General features: G+C 50.0%; 2 protein-coding genes across 2 annotated transcripts in view; both read right to left on the bottom strand.

The window, feature by feature from the left end:
* LOC309358144 (chromaffin granule amine transporter-like) overlaps positions 1–19,818 on the bottom strand; it is a 94,607-nt gene that overhangs the window by 44,419 nt on the left and 30,370 nt on the right. The gene's annotated exons all lie outside the window — the stretch shown is intronic.
* The window catches only part of LOC309357380 (uncharacterized protein), a gene marked incomplete at its 5' end in the record, with an annotated part of 33,742 nt that overhangs the window by 2,565 nt on the left and 11,359 nt on the right, over positions 1–19,818 (bottom strand). The window contains 19 exons of the mRNA XM_081889513.1: positions 202–291; positions 1,623–1,727; positions 2,765–2,983; positions 3,389–3,513; positions 4,261–4,373; positions 4,721–4,881; positions 5,065–5,183; positions 5,956–6,068; positions 6,616–6,782; positions 8,015–8,158; positions 9,155–9,373; positions 9,950–10,028; positions 11,471–11,616; positions 12,146–12,490; positions 13,653–13,777; positions 14,468–14,574; positions 15,207–15,361; positions 15,963–16,155; positions 19,113–19,297. Of these exons, the coding sequence (XP_081745639.1) occupies positions 202–291; positions 1,623–1,727; positions 2,765–2,983; positions 3,389–3,513; positions 4,261–4,373; positions 4,721–4,881; positions 5,065–5,183; positions 5,956–6,068; positions 6,616–6,782; positions 8,015–8,158; positions 9,155–9,373; positions 9,950–10,028; positions 11,471–11,616; positions 12,146–12,490; positions 13,653–13,777; positions 14,468–14,574; positions 15,207–15,361; positions 15,963–16,155; positions 19,113–19,297 (2,910 nt within the window). The remainder of the gene's footprint in view (positions 1–201; positions 292–1,622; positions 1,728–2,764; positions 2,984–3,388; positions 3,514–4,260; positions 4,374–4,720; positions 4,882–5,064; positions 5,184–5,955; positions 6,069–6,615; positions 6,783–8,014; positions 8,159–9,154; positions 9,374–9,949; positions 10,029–11,470; positions 11,617–12,145; positions 12,491–13,652; positions 13,778–14,467; positions 14,575–15,206; positions 15,362–15,962; positions 16,156–19,112; positions 19,298–19,818) is intronic.

The raw sequence follows: 19,818 nt of genomic DNA, 5'->3' as shown, positions 1-19,818 counted from the left end.
GCAAAGTGGCTTGTAAGGATATGCAGGACTCAGACTATTTACGCCATGCCATGCCAAGGAATAACACACCAGGGATATTGTTTTAAGAAAGAAAGCTGTTATCCTTGGAAATCTAAGCCCAGAGACTGAGGGCCCAGAGAATGCGGAGGGTTTGCCCATGTGCTTCCAACCCAACTCACAGGACAGGGGCTCTTTGCTTACCAGTACAGGCAGGCAGACAGAGAGAGCAATTGCTCCAGGTTGTCATTTGCTGGCAGTCCTCCACACACGTCTGCACTGGGACACCACAGACTGCAACAAGAAAGGCCCCTTAGTTATTTGTCTCAGGCAAAACCTCAGACTCACCGCCTCCTCTTCCTACTTGGCAGGATGTAACTATGCAAATACCTATGCTACCAACAGTGTAAACTGGTTTAAGTCAACTTCTCCCCCCCCACACACACACCGCAAAACCCATACTCTGTGCAAAGGAAGGATGGCAGAACCAGGAAATGCTGGGGTCAGTACACATGGTGGGAGGACTGGACAGTGCCAGACTCTGGTGAAAACACCCTCCAAGGGCTAGGGAAGGGGCTGCCCCACAGCTCTGGAATGCCTCTCCCACCCCCAAGCATCTCAGCCTGTGGCTTTCCACCATTGCTGAAGTAACAGAGCCAAGCCCCAGATGTACAGGGCTGAAGGCTGGGTCAGAAAGTTCCATTCTCAACACGATCTAAGGACTGGCTAGTGTCAAGCACCAGGCGCAAGAGAGTCCGCTGAAGTCATTCACTGTTAACCGAAGGAGCGAATTTGCTTCCTGAATAAGTTATCTAAGAAATGCAATTGGTGCTGCCACAAAAATGCAAGTCTATATTTCCACCCACCCCACTTAGGGCTCCCTCTACCCCTGCTTCTCCATGACTCAGTGAAGACATATTGCCAAACCCCCCCCCCCCCATTTTGCAGGGCCCAGCATAGCATCAGGCTCACCTTCTGATGGTACCTTTCTCAAGTGGAAAAGAAAGCAGACAAGGATAGGAAGGGGCTGGGGGTGCGGGGGGAGAGAGAGACCCAGAATACAATCCAGGAGAAGGGGGAAGAAATTCATCACCTCCAATGTGAGAGGGCAGATCATGTTTAACAGCACCATACTAACCATGTCTACTCAGAAATGAGTCCTGTTGAATTCAACGGAACTTGAATTCCATTGCCACGTCCAAAGGAAAGCATAGGAACCTGTTCCATCAGGAAAGTAAACAGACTACTCTGTGCCCGCTGTCCCTACCTGCCTCTGCAACAAGCAGGTTTCTGTCACTGGGGTTGCCCAGGACAGCTGGCAGGAACAGGATGTCCTGCTGGGAGCAGCTACACACAGGTATGTATGACTAAGATGTGCACGCTCTCTCGCTCTCGCTCTCTCTCAAACATACACACACACACACTGCTGCTAGGATGAACCACAATCCTCCAGGTTTGGTGCTCAGCAACTGAGCAGGTACTTGTGCACTCCTAAGTGGCCACAGCCTGCCAGCCATATTATGTAACCCACTGGAATGTTGGCACAGGCCGCAAAATAAAGAGTTTCTTGAGCCACTGCTGCTCCCCAAGAGAGGCTCTGTGACAACGACTGCCGGCTCCCTCACCTTTCTCAGCCGTTGTCTGGAATCGGCCGCTGCAGTCGCAGGCAGGTCGTGGTGGGGGTGCCGAGGCCCTACGACAGGAGGGGCCGCTGAAGCCCTCTGCACAGACTGAAAGGAAACAGAGCGATGAGTGTAGCAGGGCTCAGGCATGAGAGGGAAGGGCATGGTGGCCCCAGAAGCAGCTGACATCACACAGCTCTCTCCTCCAAGCAACCACGATTCTGGGGCTTTGCTACATAACACACAGCATTAAAAGCCAGCAGGATGTTCTCATCAAACACCTGACTTGAGTGACTATTGCTGTTGTTATTTCAACTTGGCTCTCAGGCAAGCCAATGAGGGCGGAGAAAGGAGGCCGAGATGGACAGTGGCTTCGCCTTTTAGGCTGCCCACAGACTGCAGCTGGCTTGACACTCCCCCCCCCCCATTGCTTTTTCGCTGTTCTTTAACATCAGCATGATGCACAGAAGTCCAGCAGATGAAGTTCTTCCTATAATCAACAGGGAAAGCTGCACCAGTTTCATGTCTTGCACATGGAATCAGCTCTCGACAAAGGGCTGTCCATACCTGGGCTTCATGCAACCCATGCAGCTCTCCTGTTTGGATTTCCAAAGCACAAGGAATCTCTGGGTTTAGGGAGGAGATGTTGGAGGAGAACCCCCACATGGATGAGGGGGGAATAAAGTAGGCCTGAGTGGTTCATGATCTGCATTAACCCCACTTTGGACAGACCCTGAGGCCTTTGCATTGCAGACCTGGATGACCTGCTGTATGTGCTCCTCACCGGAGCAGCTGGAATGCAGACATGTTGCAGATCGCTGGGGGTGGCACTCTGCCCCTGGGCAGGCAGTGCTGACTCCAAGGTAAATCATGGTTCAGAATTACACTTTGGTGATGCCTTTCTCTCACAAGGACATAAGAAGAGCCCTGCTGATCTAGGCAAGATCTAGTCCAGCATCCCTGCTGCTCACAGGGGCTTGAGAGATCCTTCTGAAAGCCCCCAAGGAGACCTCCTTCTCCCTGGAGAGAAGTGCACTGCCGCTACACCTGGAAGCTCCACTCCTCTGCAAGGAGGAACCATCACGTCCTTCAGGCAGAAGACACGAAGAGGGTTCTCTTCCCGTCCCTATGCAAGACCCACTTACTGGTCCACCTGTAAAGCGTTGAATCTGGCTTGGCGACAATGCTGTCCGTGGAGCTTATCAGATAGAAGCCAGTCCCTGTTTGGAGGACGGCGGCACACACACTGTGCTCCATCAGGCACTCCTGCTTCGCTTGCTCCAGGCTCTCAGCGGAGGGGTACAGCATGGACGGCTCTCCTGCCACGCCGTGGCCAGGTTGCTCATCAAACCATTCTGTGGCTGCTGGGAAGGGAAACATGGTGTGGCCAGTTTAGCTAATGCTCCACAATTAAAACCACCAACAGAGCCTGTTTACATGGCATGTTGTAAAATTATTTGTGGATGCATTCGAATGCTGCTTTTTGTCCCCCAAACAACCCCCAAAGGTGACTCACATAAAAGCAAAGTGAAAGAGCAGAGCAGAAGAAAAGACCATCATAACCAACAAGTAAAAATAACAGCCAGGGTCTCAGGTAGTTTTCAAAAGGGGTACATGCATGGGCAGGGGCCCAGTTTCAGCATTCAGAAAGAGCAAAGGGGATTGTGTGCTCCGTCCTCAGGGAAGGAGGGTTGGGTTGGTTGTAAGAAGCTTTGGGTTGCCCTGGGCAAGATAAAGCAACTCACAAATTCAACAAATAAACAAATTACCTTCACTACATTTGCACAGGAAGGGCCTCTCCTCCTTGCAGCTGGCATCACCGAGAAGCCCCATTGATGAGTTGAACCACACACAGTCCTTCAGGCCCCCATCAGCCATATCATCCTTCAGGTACCTTTCCCCCCACACAAAAGCAAAAGGAAGAGGGTTTTTTGTGCTCCAGGGCTCTGGGGGGGGGAGGTCACAAGAGCTCCCTCCAAAAGGAATTTTGCAAATGCTCTCGACTAGGATGCCAGCACTCCAGAGCATATAAATTCAATTCATCATCAGAGGTATTGCCACATCTCATATTTCCTGGTTCAAAATGCAATGCTTTCCTCGAATATGAGATGAACACCATTACCCTCCCAACCAATTCTTCCATGGCTCAGATTCTCATCTGAGCTAGGGCAGTGTTCACTTCCTTCCCTCCTTCCCCTAAGCTCTCATCCAGCAACAGTCCTTCAAACTACGTTCCTTCCAGCCCCATTGTTCATTGGTTGCTACACTGATGGTGGCAGCAGGCAGAAGGGAGGAGAAAGAGAGACAGACAAACAGAAGGGATGCAGGCAGGCTATACAGCACACCATGTACAAGGAGGAATGGAAAATGCAGTTTTCCCAGGCACTGATGTCAGGAAGCTCTGATGGATAAGGGAGGAGGCTCACAGGAGTTGGGTTGGGATTGGATCCCATTGCATGTGCCCAGTCAGGGGCTGCAATGCCAGCTGGGTCATTTTGGATTAAGCTGAGCTATTTTCTATTACAAAACAATAACATTGTTGGGAGGATGTTTGAGCTGATCTACTTAAAGCTTGCTGGGCCATGACCTTCCCCAGCACCATTCGCCCAAAGGGCCCTGGAGGAACCACCCGGGTGCTCACTGTGCCATCTGCTCGCTGAGGGGCTCCTGTGTTGTCCACCGGAAGACGGATTCCTCCTTCAGGTCATTCAAGCCCGTCCAGAAGGAGCCTCCAAAGTTTGAGCGGACCCAGTCCTGGAACAAACATGGCAACTGCAACCTCAGGGTGGGTGGAAAGAAGGCAACCATCCCATGATGCCTCAGTTGACCTTTCACCTGCCTCCCTGCACGGAGAGGGGTGGGGGAGTTGGTCACGTACAGGGTGGCACAGGGTTCTCCAGAAAGGTCAATATCAAGGAAGGAGAGGGCTCCAGCTTCCCTAGGGCAAGCACCACTTGTCCCTTGATTGCAGGCTGAGGGGAGGGCCAGTGAGGGAGCCGTCTTCTGGAAACTGCAGCCCAACTCCATGGGCAGCATGCCATCAAAGGTCATCATGAGGGGCCCTGTACTTCTGGAGGGATGCTGGTACAGAAAAGCCATACCTTCTCTTGTGGAGAGGTCAGGTGCAGCAGTTCTGTATTCTTGAATCTCCGGCAGGCATGCAGGGCCTCTTGCCACCCACTGGCCAAGGAGGGGTCCCAGAAGTAGCAGCTGCCATTCCAGTGGCTCCACCCAGGCTCTGTCGGACAGGAACTCCGGGGTGCTGAGGAGGAGGCAGGGGGATATTATCCAGAATGAGGCCCAAGCCGCTTTCCCTGATTATGACCATAGTCCATCATTCCCAAAGTCCATTCAGTGGAGCAGAGGCTCTCTGGCCAAGAGAGCCAGGTGAGAGCATTGGGACCTGATGACATTGTCCCCTTCTAAAGTCTTGGCAAGCACTTACCCAATGGCCCCTCGCACACCCACGGCTTAAGCTCGGAGCAGGAGGATGCAGCCACCTGCCCCTCTCCCTGCGGCCCAATCTCCAGGCAGCCCCCGGTAGCAAGCTGTGTATCCACCAACCTAGCGAGGGAAGCAAAAATGGGTCACACGTGGCTGGGAGCACCAACTTCTCGACAAGGAATGGCAAGTGCCAAGGAAGCCAAAATCACAGACAGAGAAGGAAGGACAATGGGGACCTGGAATGAGGTGCTAAGCCTTGCAAGCGAGGGGTGCAGTTCTGACAGTGTGGTGGCAGGAGATGCAGGGAGATGATCACTGTCCCTCCTCAGTCTTCCTAGACAAAGGCGCTCCTTCAGAAGCTGCATAAGGGTTGGACTAGATGTCCCTTGGCGTCCCTTCCAACTCTATGAGACCTTGACAGCTGGTTGCCAGAGGGCCAATAAAGCAAGGGAGCCCCTCTATCAGTGATGAAGCACCTGCTCTGCCTGTAGAACAGGGCCAGCCCCTCCATGAGACAGACTGAGGTAGCTGCCTCAGGTGCCAGAATCCAAGGGGTGTGAATCCCACCACCACCACTGTCTCCACTGAATCGAAGAGAAGCAGCTGCAGCAGCAGCTTCCAGGGTGATCTTGCAAGAACAGCACGTGATCTCATGGGATGCTCGCAAGACCTTGACAGAACCCAGAAGCCATAGCCACACGCCCCCCTGTAATTAGAGACAGCATGGGTAGCACCGTCATGTTTTGCCTCAGGCAGCGAAACAGGACAGGCCACGCCAGCTGGAGGTCCCAGGTTCAACCCTTGGCCCAGCACAGAGGGAGTCTTTCTTGTCAATGCTGGCCTGGTTGCCCATGTCTGCTTGAAGGCAGCCACCTGCCCCCAAAACACTCACCAGGGAGAAGAGAGGTTGGCTGCTCGGCCCTCTGCCCATGTCCAAGTCCCGTGTCTGTTGACATCATTCAGCCCCGTCCAGCTGTTCTTCTGCACCATGGCTGCTATCCAGGCCTGGAGGGGAAGAACGGACGGGGGTGGGAGAGGAGGCTCATTCCGCTGGTTTAACCTGCTCATTTACAACATGAACATTCAGCTCTCTGGCGGCAGCAATGAGCTTCATAGCTCCATATATTGAAACAAAATGTTTGTAGGTATAAACACCTATAAAGAGTTAGAACAGCCTCCCAAAAGCGGGAAACGTTCTCCCGCCCAGTGATCTGAGGGTTGGTTGCCAGGAACATTGTCCTTCAGCCGTCAAATGCCTGGCAAACAGGAATGCTTGGAAATTTCCTCCTAAAAGTCAGTAGTGAGGAGGGCACGCCACAAAATGGGAGCCAGCACTGAAAAGGCCCTGTAGTAACATCCCTGAATAGGCTTCACCTACTGATTTTGCAGAGTCCAAGATGGTTGGCAATGGGGAAGGTGCATGGGCCCAAGCCATTTAGGGCTTCATATACTGGCCTTGAACTGGGCCACACAAGCTTACTGGCAGCTACCCCACAGTGAAGCAAGGAGCGCCAGCCATGCCACCTGGGAGCATGACTAGCTCCCAACCTGCCTTTTCCTTGGCACTGCTGAGGATCAGGAGGCCCACGTCTTTTCCATATGTCTGGCAGGCGGCTTTTGCCCCCTGCCAGTTCTTGCTGCTGTGCTCCTCCACGTAATAGCAGTGACCGTCCCAGAACCACCAGCCAGGAGCATGTGGACATCTCGAGCTCACCAAACCTGGAAAAACAACCACAGGCAGAGCAGTAGTAGCTTCGCAACGTGACCCTGACTCTTACCTGCCAGCCTGCCTGTTCTCTGTGAAGTTGTAGTGCTGCTGCCTCTTGACGATGTTGTTATTTCCAATGATGTACAGTATTGTTTTGTTTTTCTATGTTGACTTTCCCTTTTATCACAAAGCCACTTGGCTTATTTTATTAACAGAAAAGATGAGCGTAAATGATTAAGCTAAAGAAATGCGTCCAACAGTGGGAGTTCATGGAGCAAAAAAAGGCCTGCCTTGTACTTATTTATTTCATTAAAAAAGATACACTGCTTTTTTTTAAAAAAAGCCACACACCTCAAAGTGGCTTACCCAAAAATAAAACAGTAACATCAAGAAAATTAACAATAATACTTTTAAACATACAGAAGTTAAAGTACTAAAACAGACAGAAATTCACATCCACTTTCCAAACACCTGGCTAGGGTTGCCTAAACAAGGATGCTTTTAGCAGGTGCTGAAAAGAGTACAGTGAAGGTGCCTGGTTGATCTCAATAGGCAGTGAGTTCCAAAGTGTAGGTGCTTGGTGGAGTATGTGGAGATGGCTAAACTTTGATGGGAGGAGTAAGGAACCAGGAAGAAAGAAATTTAACTAAGACTGGGGGAAATATACTGAGTATTTTTTTAAAAAAATGTAAACAACTTAAAACATTAGCAAGGTTAATGTAAAATGAGCAGTAAAGATAACTCAAGGAAATTATTAGAGAAAATAAATAATAATGTATTGGTTTGGATATGCAGCAGTAAAGATAAAATGAAAGAAACCACAGATGAGAGGGGGAGGGGAGGTCAATTTGATGGTATTTTTGGTTTTGCTATAGAATTTGTATGTTTTGTTGTCAAATTGTACACACCCCCACATACCGCTATAACAAAGTGTATCTGTGGCACCTGTAGCAATGCCAATTATGCCAAGTCGGTCACGACTGGACCTAATGGTCAGGGGTCCCTTTACCTTTACCTTTTAAGCAGTTGATAGGCACATGTAATCACACAATCTTGTAGGTAAACTGGTCCCAAGTTGCCTTGGGCTTTATATGCAAATGGCAACACCTTGAACTCGGTGCAGGAGCAAATCAGCAACCAGGGCAGATCTCTGAGCGCAGGTGTCATATGCCAACAAGGCCTCACTCAGCCATGCTGCAGCATTTTTATGTCACTCATATTCCGCCCCGCCCCCCAAACCTACCATGAAGGCACGAGGGAGTGAAGCGACGGACGCAGCGCAGGTGGCGCCCATCGCATTGGCCCGTCAGGGGGTTGTAGGTCGATGTGCTCAAGCACGGAGAGCAGCGCCGCCGGCACCCATCCCCACAGAAGCTGAGGGAGCAGGCTGCAAGGACAGAGAGTTGTCGGTTAAGGCAGTGAGCTACCTGGAGACACCAGCCCCTCTGACTGGCCTCACGATACTCTGGATAGAGGCATGTTTGCTGGAGGCCCTGCAGAAGTCACTGGAGGTGTCAGGGGTCAGATCCTGCAGCTTTGAAGCTCAGCCTTTGAACCTGGCGGCACAGGCACACACCAACACACAGGAGGAATGGCCAGCCTCAACAAGGAAGCCTCTCTCAGCACTGGACTTGGGAGGAAAGTCTCAGTACTGGCCAGGTGGGCTTAGGGCTGCCTTCGTGCCTTGTGTGATGTATTTGGCCACCGGGTCTTTGGTCCTCTCCAGCAAATCTTAGGCTTTTATTGACACCAGAGTGGGATCTCTGTTTCAATTCAGCCTCTGAAGACCATCAGGGAAAGGCTGTTTCTCTCTTCCCTCCCTGCCCCTTTCCCCTTGTGTGTGTCTGTCATGATTTCTAGATTATAAGCCTGCAAGAACTGCCTTGTTTTAACTGGAAGCCTCTTGGGCTGAAATAAATAAATAAGCAATAAATAATGAAATTGCCTCCCAGCCCTCATTGGGGACTCCCAGGAAGCATCTGACGGGCCACTCTTGGAAACAGAGCACAGGCAGAGGCAGAATGGGAGACATCTCCTGTCTTCTCATGCAGCTGAACCTGCAAACATTCCTCAGCCCAGGTAGGATGGGTCAAAGGGCAGTAAGCCAGGCATGAATTTATTCTGGGAGAGGCTCCTGAAATCCATTGACAAAGGGGCTTCTAATCCACACAAGCTCAGACTGCGATACACTGGGTTGGCCTTTAGCCTGCCACCACAAGACACATTTAAAGCACCTTGCTGGGCTGTGCAGTGTTCAGGGGCATCCCTGAAATGGAGGGAGGAAGGTGTTCCAGCCCCTGATCTACCAACCCACTACTATTCCCCCTCCCCAACCTCCTCCCTGTCCTCCTACGTCTCAAATGCAGCAGAAGCAGCCACTCACCTGCCTTCACGTAGAGGATGGCGTCTGAGCCCGGGCTGTCCACCAACACCGTCCCTGTCACCAGGTAATAGGCCCCGCTAAGTCTCAGCAGCCCCGTGCAGCCCTCCTTCTGCAGGTAGCAGGCGTCCTTGGCTTCCTGCAGCGACGCTCGCCTCTGCTGGGGGGCTGAGCCCTGCTGAGGAAGGAGCAGCTTCTCCCTGAAAGATGGCAGGTCCACATCTGTGTGGGGATGCCATGAAGCGGGAGAAATAAAGTGAAAGCTCTTCCTGGCAATGTACAGAACAAGGCGACTTAAGGCACATTTCCTCCACCCGAAAACTGGGAACTGTAGTTTACCCCTCACAGAGCTACAACTCCCCAGCACCCTTAACAACATGCAGTTCCCAGGGTACATTGGATAATGTGCTTTAAATATAAGGTGTGTATGCAGCCTGGAACTCAGCTCCCGAGGGTATCCCCTGAAGTGTGACAAAGGGCAAAAGACCCCTAACATTCCCCACCTCTCCGCTATAAGGATACATTGGCATTAAGCCCCTCAGTGCATCAAAGAAAGATTGAGTGAGGATTTAGGTGCCAGGCAAAAATGTTCCTCCTTAACCAGGCCTTTGGCTGACTGACATCCAATGCCCTTTTAAAATGTGTTGGGGAGCCAGTGGGATTACTGGGTTGTTCTTGTTTTTATTATGTATTTTGTGATTTTATGTTGAGAACCGCCCTGAGACCTGCCGGTATAAGGCGGTATACAAATTTAATAAGTTCTCATCATCATCTTTTCTCCCCAGAGAATACTCCCACCTTCAGGTCGCTTGCAAGCCCAGTGGAAGCTGCCTGGCTCTGAGCCTCCTCTTTCGCCACCAGCAAAGCCAGCCCTGGCCTGAAAAAAAGAAAGAAAGGGGAGAGATGGGGCAGCTTAGCCTGTGGGGCAGTCAGATGTTGCTGGGCTCCCATCATCACCCCCTTGATCCCTGGCCAGGTTGGTTGGGGCAAGACTAGGGAAGGTTGTGGGAGTGATCAGGCATGTCAGGTTCAAAGTACTTTGCCTGTCCCAGGATCAGTGCTTTTTTCTGGTGGGACACAATGGTACACAAAGCCATCTCCTTTTTGGAGGGGAGGAGGAGGGAGGGCTCTTGGACTCCTCAGAGCATCATGCCTCCTTTCCCAAGGAGGCAGGAGGCTGTGACAGGATTCTGGAGCCCTGCTGCCTCCTTCCCAAAGCCGGGCAGACCCCCTTAGAGCACTGTGCCTTCTTCCCTAAGCTGGGCAAATGCTTCCTGGGCTTGGGGAAGGAGATACGAGCCCGGATCCTGGCAAAATGTGGGACAGTGTTACCCCTGTGGTAAAAATAGGTATGCATAATGCAGCAAGTTATTTATAATGCATCTCTATATACCAAGATAGGGACGCGGGTGGCGCTGTGGGTTGAACCACAGAGCCTAGGGCTTGCTGATCAGAAAGTCGGCGGTTCGAATCCCCGCAACGGGGTGAGCTCCTGTTGCTCAGGCCCTGCTCCTGCCAATCTAGCAGTTCGAAAGCACGTCAAAGTGCAAGTAGATAAATAGGTACCACTCTGGCAGGAAGGTAAATGGCGTTTCCGTGCGCTGCTCTGGTTCGCCAGAAGCGGCTTAGTCATGCTGGTCACATGACCCGGAAGCTGTATGTCAGCTCCCTCGGCCAATAAAGCGAGATGAGCGCCACAACCCCAGAGTCGGCCACGACTGGACCTAACGGTCAGGGTCTGACGGAAATCCAGCTGTCATGAGATGGTGATTAGCATAGAAAAATGACACAGAAAGCCAGCTATATTTTCATGATGGAGAGAGCAGCCCCTCTGTCTGCCCTTCTCCGATTTATTCTCCTTTGTTCTGTCCAGCCGCATGGCTGTTTGCCAATCTCATGTTACCTCATCCGGTCAAGCTTTTATTGCACCCATCGCCATATAGGGTCATTACATTCCAATACATTGTAAAGCTCAGAGTGCTGGTCACGAGGTCCGGAGGTACCCTGCAGTATTTACAAACCTCTGCCATGGCTTTATGACTCCCACAAGGGTCCCTTTACCTTTACTATATATCAAGATCTCAATGAAGTTCCAGTAAATCATGTAATTGTTTTACATGTATTTGTTTTTCCTGGCCCTGAGGAAATTTTGCACCCAGGGCAATTACCCAGAGTACCGGCGCCTTTTTCCTAGAAAAAAAGCACGACCCAGGACCCCTTCCCACAGCCCAAGTCAAATTATGGTGGTTCCAATGTGAGACGTTCACCAGAACCTGCCTCTTCCCCCACCGCCAGCCTCCAGCAGGGACCCCATCTCACCTTGACCTTCTGCACGGTAGCACCCAGGTACCTCTGGCAAGCAGAGGCTGCTTCGTCCTGCCTGCTGTAGCGCTCCGAGGACACGCAGGCTCCATGCTCAAACACCCAGTCATCCAGGGGCAGGCACTTCAGAGAGGCATACGCCGCTAGGGAAAGGGGTTTGGCCATTACTAGCTGACCGCCGTGCCAGGGGGTTACTCAGCAACCACACACCCTTGTGCACCAAGTAACTGCAGAGTCCCCCCTGGCTCCTAGCACTCAGGAGCAGGGTTTTTAAGTCAGAAGGCATGATGCTTCCTGGCAAGCTGCTCTGAGCCCGGCCTTGGCTGGGGAGGGCAGGGTATGAATAAAAAATATTATTATTATTCTGGAAGAGCTACAAGCTTGAAGGCAGCTGCAATTCCATTTGCACTGGGGCAAGGGAGCAAACAGGTGGCAAGGGAGGTTATGGGGGGGGGAGAAGCAGCAGAAGGTTTGAAGGGCTCCATGGTGCCAAACGAGGCCACCAGCCCTCCTTCCTCTCAGGGCTCCAGGGCTGGCGGTTGGAGCCAGTGCCACGACTGATTTAACCCTGTTTCTCCAAATGTGAGCTTTTTTGCATGGGATTGAGGGTGGTTGCATCAGGGACGGCTCGGAGGAGAGCCCCATTAGCCCACTGCTTTGAGAGGCACATACCGGCTGCCTCCCTGTAGCGCAGGAATCCATCGCAGAGGCCCGTCAGCGGGTTGCAGCTCAGGCCTGGCTCACACCGGGGGCACATCGACTGGCAGTCCTGGCCAGAGAAGCCGGGCCGGCAGCTCGTCTTGACATGCACGGCGGCAGCCGAACTGGCGTCAGGGTCTTCCAGGACCACAAGGCGTGTCCCCCTGGCAAGGCGGTGGCCCCCTGCAGAGCTGACCACGGCGTCACACCCCGTGCCCAAGGCAGAGCACTGCCGCTTGGCAGCCTCCAGCGAAGGGAAGCTCAGGTCCAAGGAGGGAGCACCATAGAAGGACTTCTCAGGGAAGGTCATGTAGGAGCCTGAGGGGAGGGGAGAATGATAGAATTGTGGAGTTGAAAGGGACCATGAGGGCCGCGGGATCACATTCATCCAGTGCTTCATCCAGAGAGCCAGTGTGGTGTAGTGGTTAAGATAAGATTCGTAATCTGGTGAATTGGGTTCGCGTCTCCGCTCCTCCACATGCAGCTGCTGGGTGACCTTGGGCCAGTCACACTTCTTTGAAGTCTCTCAACCCCACTCACCTCACAGAGTGTTTGTTGTGGGGGAGGAAGGGAAAGGAGAATGTTAGCCGCTTTGAGACTCCTTTGGGTAGTGATAAAGCGGGATATCAAATCCAAACTCTTCTCTTCTTCTTCTTTACCAACTGCACTGGCTCCCAGTGTAGTACAGGGTCAGGTTTAAGGTGCTGGTTTTGACCTTTAAAGCCCTATGCGGCCTAGGACCCACATACCTACGGGGCTGCCTCGCCTGGTATGCCCCGCGGAGGACCTTAAGGTCCACAGATAACAACACTTTGGAGGTCTCGAGCCTCAAGGAGGTTAGATTGGTTTCAACTAGGGCCAGGGCCTTTTCAGCACTGGCCCCGACGTGGTGGAACACTCTGTCACAAGAGACTAGGGCCCTGCAGGACTTGACATCTTTCTGCAGGGCCTTTGGTTTGGACTCGGTTTGGACCCTTATGTTTCCCTCCCCTTATGGTCTTGATCTATCGGCTATTTTAAAATGAGGCTGCATTTTAAATTGCATTTTAACTAGTATTTTAAATTTGTCCCCCCCTCTTTCCCCTATTATGTTTTTACTGTGATTTTATTGGTATTAGCCACCCTGAGCCCAGCTCTGGCTGGGGAGGGCAGGGTATAAATTACTATTATTATTATTATTATTATTATTATTATTATTATTATTACTATTACTATTACTATTACTATTACTATTACTATTACTATTATTTAGTCCAACCCCCTGCAATTCAGGAATGCCCCATAAATACCAAAATGAAAACTCAGCCTGGATAGCTCAGCTGGTTAGAGTGTGGTGCTGCTAATGCCAAGGTTGCAGGTTCGATCTCTTTATGGGACAGCTGCATTGCAGGGGGTTGGACTGGATGACCTTAAGGGTCCCTTCCAACTCTAGGATTCTATGAAATGCAAAATGTCTGCAGCCCAAAGCAGCTCTGCTTACCACTCTGGTGAGAGGCCTGGCATATCCAGCGGTGAGGCCTGTGGCACGGCTCAGCCTTCAGGAAGCCGGAGCTCAGGGCCAGCATGCAGGTTTCTATGTCTGAGGGACCCTGTGAGAGAACAAAGCTGGCCCCAAAGAGAATGAGAGAGGGTGAGGGAAGTCAGAGACGGCGCCTGGCAGGCCTGCTGACTTGTGCCCTTTTGAGGTGCTCAGTTTTACATCTCGTCCCCTTGGCTTGGCTTCAGTCCCATGTTTCTCAGACAACCTTCTTGGAAATCAAAGCAAGTTGTTCAAGACTTGCAATTGCTAGATCCAGGCAAAAATAAGCCTGGTGAATGAAACAGCTCCTCTGAACGCTTATCTATCACACCTTCAGGACCTGAACAGCTCCTTAGGAGACCTCAAACTCCTTTGATATTTTTTGGGGGGGTTGAGACTTTTCAACATACAATACAATGAAAAAAAGTAATTAAATAAAAATAGAACTCCTTTGAAAGTTGCTTATGATAAACTAACTCTCTCCCAGCTGCAGCCTCTCCCCATACCTTCCTCCACATGCAATATGGTGGCAATGATAGTGTCCTCCCTTACTGGGTTCTTGTACGGATGGCAAGATGACTTGGCAGCGAGTGTGTTCAATCTCTGCACTATAGCTGCTTCTATTATTTATTGACTGATTATTCAGAAGTGGTTCTTATTAAGTTCTGTGAGATGTACTTCTAAGCAGGTGTGCACGGGATTGCCGTCTTAATACACAAATGGCCCCAATCCACCCATCCTGCCCCACAGTCTCTTTCTCAGGGGTTCTTACTTACCGCCGCAAGGCTTTGTTGAAGGGTGCCCCATCGGCCCAATGCCACAAACCTCTGCCACTGCGAAGCCCAGTCCAGACACTCACCTCCAGCTCTTTCTGCAGCCAGACCTGTGGAGGAACGCAGAAGGTCATTCTCCTTCGCCAGTCGAAAACACGCAGTGGGGATCTTGCCGGCCAGCACACCCCAAAGGATGCAAACTGTGCAAGGCCACCAGAGACAGCAGGGTGGAGAGGCCTGAGTGCCAAGGAGATGCTGGGAGGAGTGCAAAGAGCCTAGACTGGGAAGCCCAGCGCCATTACCTATGTAGGGCCGGCTCTATCATGAGGCAGAGTGATCAGTGTTAGAAACTCAACTGATCTAGACCTAATTTACAGTCGCCTCAATGGCACCATATTTCCCCCCAGTGGGATTTATTGTTATTTTTGTCATTATTATTATTCATTTCATTTATATACGACTTCATATTTTAAATGAAATCTCAAAGTGGTTGACAACACATTTAAACATCCAATCAAACAATCCAGAATGAAACCAATTCAAGCAAATGTTATTGTGTTTATAATTAACATAAAAATGAGATTACAAATTTATTTTATATCCTGTGTAAATACTTTTAGCTGGCCAGCCCTTGCTGGGTGGGGGCCCCATTTTTTCTTCTTCCCTGGGACCCAAATGACTCTTGGCAGCCCAGGCTGCCATTTCAGATACTCCCTATGCTCAGACCAGAGCAACTGCTCACCAGATCTTGTGGGCTGCTCAGCGTGGCCAGGCTCCCACCGTGGAACCTCTGGCAGAACTTCAGGGCCTGGCTCCACTCAAGGGCTGCATCCAAGACGAGGAAGAGGCATTTCTCCTTCCTGGATCTCCAGGCCCTGGACTGGGGGCAGTACACATCTGCAGGGGGAAATGGCAAAGAGCATGATTTGCACACCGTTGGAGAAAAACAAATACATTTCCTTCTCACTGAATTTCCACATGTGTTACTTTAAACCATACAAGGCACTGTTTGTCTAACAATCTAGTCAACACTTGTTTGTAGCCTCGGTTAACTCTGCCCCTCAACCCTGAGCTATTTTGTTGTTATTCTGTCCTGACAAATGTCTTTCTCTCTCTCATCTCCGCCCAACCTATAAATAGTTCTTGCATGAATAAAGCCTTTGAATTCTGGAAACTGTAAGTGATTATTCCAATCTAATTCACACAACCTGCAAAGTCTGCTAACAAATACATCAGACTTCCTTTTACACACACACCTGCTGGGCTCATCACAGCTTACCCCTCCCCATAGCAAAATGAAGCAGTCTAAACTGTTGGCTGTGTGAGATGAGCCCCAACGAAGTGCCAGGTGTTGTGTCAGTCATTCTGCCTCACCCAAGCCTCCTACCATGCAGGGTTGTGGTGAAGATAAAATGTGAAAGGGGAGGGAGGAGTCATGTCTGCTGCCCTGAGCTCCTTGGAGGAAGGGAGGGGCAAGTATACTTTTTAAAGAACGCACCCCGATCCAGCACAAAGTACAACGCCTGTGGGGTGCACTTCCCCAGGTAGAGCTTGGTGTGAATGACTCCTTGAAACACGCAGAACCCCAAGTGCAGATTCTGCAGCCGCTGGTCCGGTAAGAGGCGAAAGGAGCTCTTGGTGTCCGTGGAACAGTCTGAACTGCTCAACAAGGAGACTCCGTCTGGTGCCACCTGCACAGAGAACAGGGGAGAAGCCTGCATGAATCACAGAATCAGAGAGTTGGAAGGGACCCACTGGATCATCTATTCCAACTTCCTGCAATGCAGGAATATGAACCTATACGGGGATCATCCCATAATCTTGGGATTATTAGCATCAGACTTTTAACAACTGAGCTAACCGGACAGGAAGGAACACAATGGACAGAATAATTGTCACACACAGAAGGAATAAGGATATAGTTTGAGTGCTTCACCTACAGATTTGTAAATCATTTAATGTGTCAAGATGAATGGATGCCGTTAATATTGCAGTTGTTGTATAAGGGAGTGTTATTTGGAATGGAATGGAATTGAGATCAATAAGATTTTGGAACGCAGAAACAAAGTAAATCATCAAACCATCAATTCTAGCACATGGGAGGCCTCCTAAATTATATAATTTGGCATCTGAATGACTGGGGTTCATAATTGTATTATAACTTAGCATTGTTATAATGAGGCTACCATTGGATTATTGTAACTGAAAACTAATTATTGAAGGGGGGAAATCCACAAACAACTGAGCTCATCGGCAAACTGGCACAAGAACTCACACAGAGATACCCCACAGGAATTAGAGCTCCTTTCTTTGTAATAATAATTTAGTAATAATTTTATTATTTTTACACCGCCCATCAGATTGGGTTGTCCAGCTACTCTGGGCAACTTCCAACAGAATATAAAAACACAGCAAAACAATCAAACATTTAAAAACTGCCTTGAGATGTCATCCCGAAACTACAGACTTGAATCTATTTAACTCTCATGACTCCTAAGCAAGTAGTTTTTCTGTGAAAGGCACAAGGAACACCTAAAAGAAAATAGCAGCCCTCACACAAAAATGCCATTTCTAGAGCTGGGAAATGCAGGGCAGTGGATTCTGTTCCAAGCTGGTTTCAAACCGGCAGTGCTGGTGGCTGCATGTGTGCCATATCCCTGATGCTCATCTCCTTCCTTTAAATAATCTTGGGAACTGTAGCTCAGCCCTCACAAAGCTACAATTCCCAGCACCCTTTTGGAACGGGGGTGTTTTAAATGAAGTATGGTGGGTATACAGCTGGTGTGAGGGGAAGAGAGACTGCCTTCGCCACTGAGGCTACCTGCCACCAAGTCAAACGGTTGGTCAGCGAGTCTGCACTCAATGGGCTGTTGCATTTTTAAAACATTGTGTTGCATTTAAAACAACAACAACACTGACCTTTTATGTATATCTGTGCAGTGAGTCTTCACCTTTCCAAAAATAACATTGTGGGCTGATTAATATTCTACAGCCTTTTAAGTTTGTTTTAAAGGCTGGTTTTGTTTTGTTTCTGTTCAAACAATTTATTTGTGCTTTTATCCTGTTCTTTAATCTTTTGAACTGCCCTGAGATCTTTGGATGAAGCAGGGTATATCAATGTAATTAATTAATTGGTGGTTTTTTGAAATGCATGAGCAACACCCCAGGACTTAGCCAAGAGGCCTCCACCAGCATCAGGGTGAGGAATCTCCTGCTGCCCCGTCCGTCTCCTCAGGTTCATGCTGGAAAATAAGCAGAAGAGCCAGTGGGGTTTCACCCCCCCCCCCAAAGGTACAGTGGTGCCTTGCAAGACGAAATTAATTCGTTCCGCAAGTTTTTTCTTCTTGCGAGTTTTTCGTCTTGCGAAGCACGGTTTCCCATAGGAATGCATTGAAAATCAATCAATGCGTTCCTATGGAGACCGTCTGGGGACAGAGGGGAAGGTGATCTTCTCCCCGCTGCCCCTTGCTTCAGAAGAGGTCCGGGGACAGCGGGGAAGATGCACTGAGCTTCCCCGCTATCCCCGGAGCTTGCGGGGCAAGCTTCGTTTTGCGAAGCAAGCCCATAGGGAAATGTGTCTTGCGAAGTGACTAAGAAAACGAAAAACTCCTTCATCTAGCGAGTGTTTCGTCTTACGAGGCATTCGTCTTGTGGGGTACCACTGTACATAGAATCATAGAATGTGGAGCTGGAAGGGACCACAAGGCTCATCAGTAGTGGTACCTTGGTTGTTGAACTTAATCCGTTCCAAAAGTCTGTTCAACTCCTGAAAGCATTCGAAAACCAAGGCACGGCTTCTGATTGGCTGCAGGAGCTTCCTTCCCCCAAGCGGAAGCTGCAGTTGACTTCCTTTAAAACGTTCGCAAACCAGAACACTTACTTCCGGGTTTGCAGCATTTGGGAGCCGATTTGTTCAACAAATAAGCCGTTCGAGAACCAAGGTACCACTGTATTCCAATGCTCTGTTTTGCAAGATTATTTGGCCCACCTTGGGGCTCAAAACCCTGACCCTGAACTATCCCGGAGCAGGTTGTTTTGAAGCACTATCAAGCTACTCCCGGAGTCTTGCATTTCTTTCCCTAAAGCATTTGGGGTGTTGGCACCCCCTGCAAAGGACCCCGCCCCCTGCTTGTCTAGGTTCCTATTCATTTTTCTGAGGAGCGGAGGGGAAATAAATGTGTGTGTGTGTGAGAGAGAGAGAACCAATTAGCTCCTAAAAAGAAGCTTGTATAAATTTAAGCTGCTTTAAGGGGTGTGAATCGAAAGCAGTCTGGGTGACCCCTTATTGCCTACAACATATTGCTTTGTTGGAACGATTCAGTGATGTGAAAACAGAGACTCTTTGTGTGTTCTACTGTGACTTAAGAAAAATTTAGTAAGAACATAAATAAAAACTGGGAAAGGAGTTGCTGTGATCTAGCAACCACTTCAAATTAACCAATATCATAAAAAAAAGCTTTTACCCTGTAGATTTGAGAGACTGGAAAGAGACGACTGAGATTAAAAGCAGTCATAGAATGCAAATAAATAAATAAATAAATAAATAAATAAATAGGGTGGCCGATTCCTCCTGCACCCCTCACTCCACCACTATCAAAGAGTTTATCCCCTGACGTCATTCAGGAGAGGGAGTGCCAGTTCCATTTACCTGAAGGCAGGAAGGAGGGTCTGCGATGTTGCGGAGTCGACCATTTGGCTGCAGCCCCCAGAAAGCACATTTGAGGCGCTGGTCTAGCGCAAGCTCAGTATAGACCAGGGACTGCTCTGGATCGGTGCACAGGGCTGACTGTTTGCCTCTGAGCCGAAGGAAACCAAACCACAGGAAGGCGGTGCCTGTGGTGAATAACAGAATCACAGAATCACAGAGTTGGAAGACCGAGGGTCATCGAGCCCAACCCCCTGCAATGTAGGAATCTCAACTCAAGCATCCAACCTCTGCTTAAAAACATTCAAGGAAGGAGAGTCTACCACCTTCAGATGAAGTCCATTCCACTGTTGAGCACCTCTTATGACAGAATGTTTAGTTGGAATCTCCTTTCTTGTAACTTGAAGCCATTGCTTTGAGCCCTACCCTCCGGAGCGGGGGGAAACAAAGCTTGCTCCACCTTCCATGTGACTGCCCTTGAGATATTTGAAGATAGCTTTCATATCTCCTCTCAGTCCGGAGCCCATGTCTCACAGGAGCTAAAAGCTGCTTCCCACAACCCGAGATGAAGGTCATATGGTGACATCACACTGTCCCCTTAGTAGCCCAAGCTGCTGCCTGCCCTCACCCCCCCTTTGTTCCTGGGCTTCATCCAGTGTTTTAAATTCGCCAGGCGCCAGGCACGTTTTGTGACTGGCACAGGTCCAGT

The sequence above is a fragment of the Podarcis melisellensis genome (genome assembly GCF_964234715.1).
Source record: "Podarcis melisellensis genome assembly, chromosome: 15".
NCBI lineage: Eukaryota > Metazoa > Chordata > Lepidosauria > Squamata > Lacertidae > Podarcis > Podarcis melisellensis.
The sequence above is the reverse complement of the archived record's forward strand: the minus strand, read 5'-3'. Positions and strand labels throughout refer to the sequence as shown.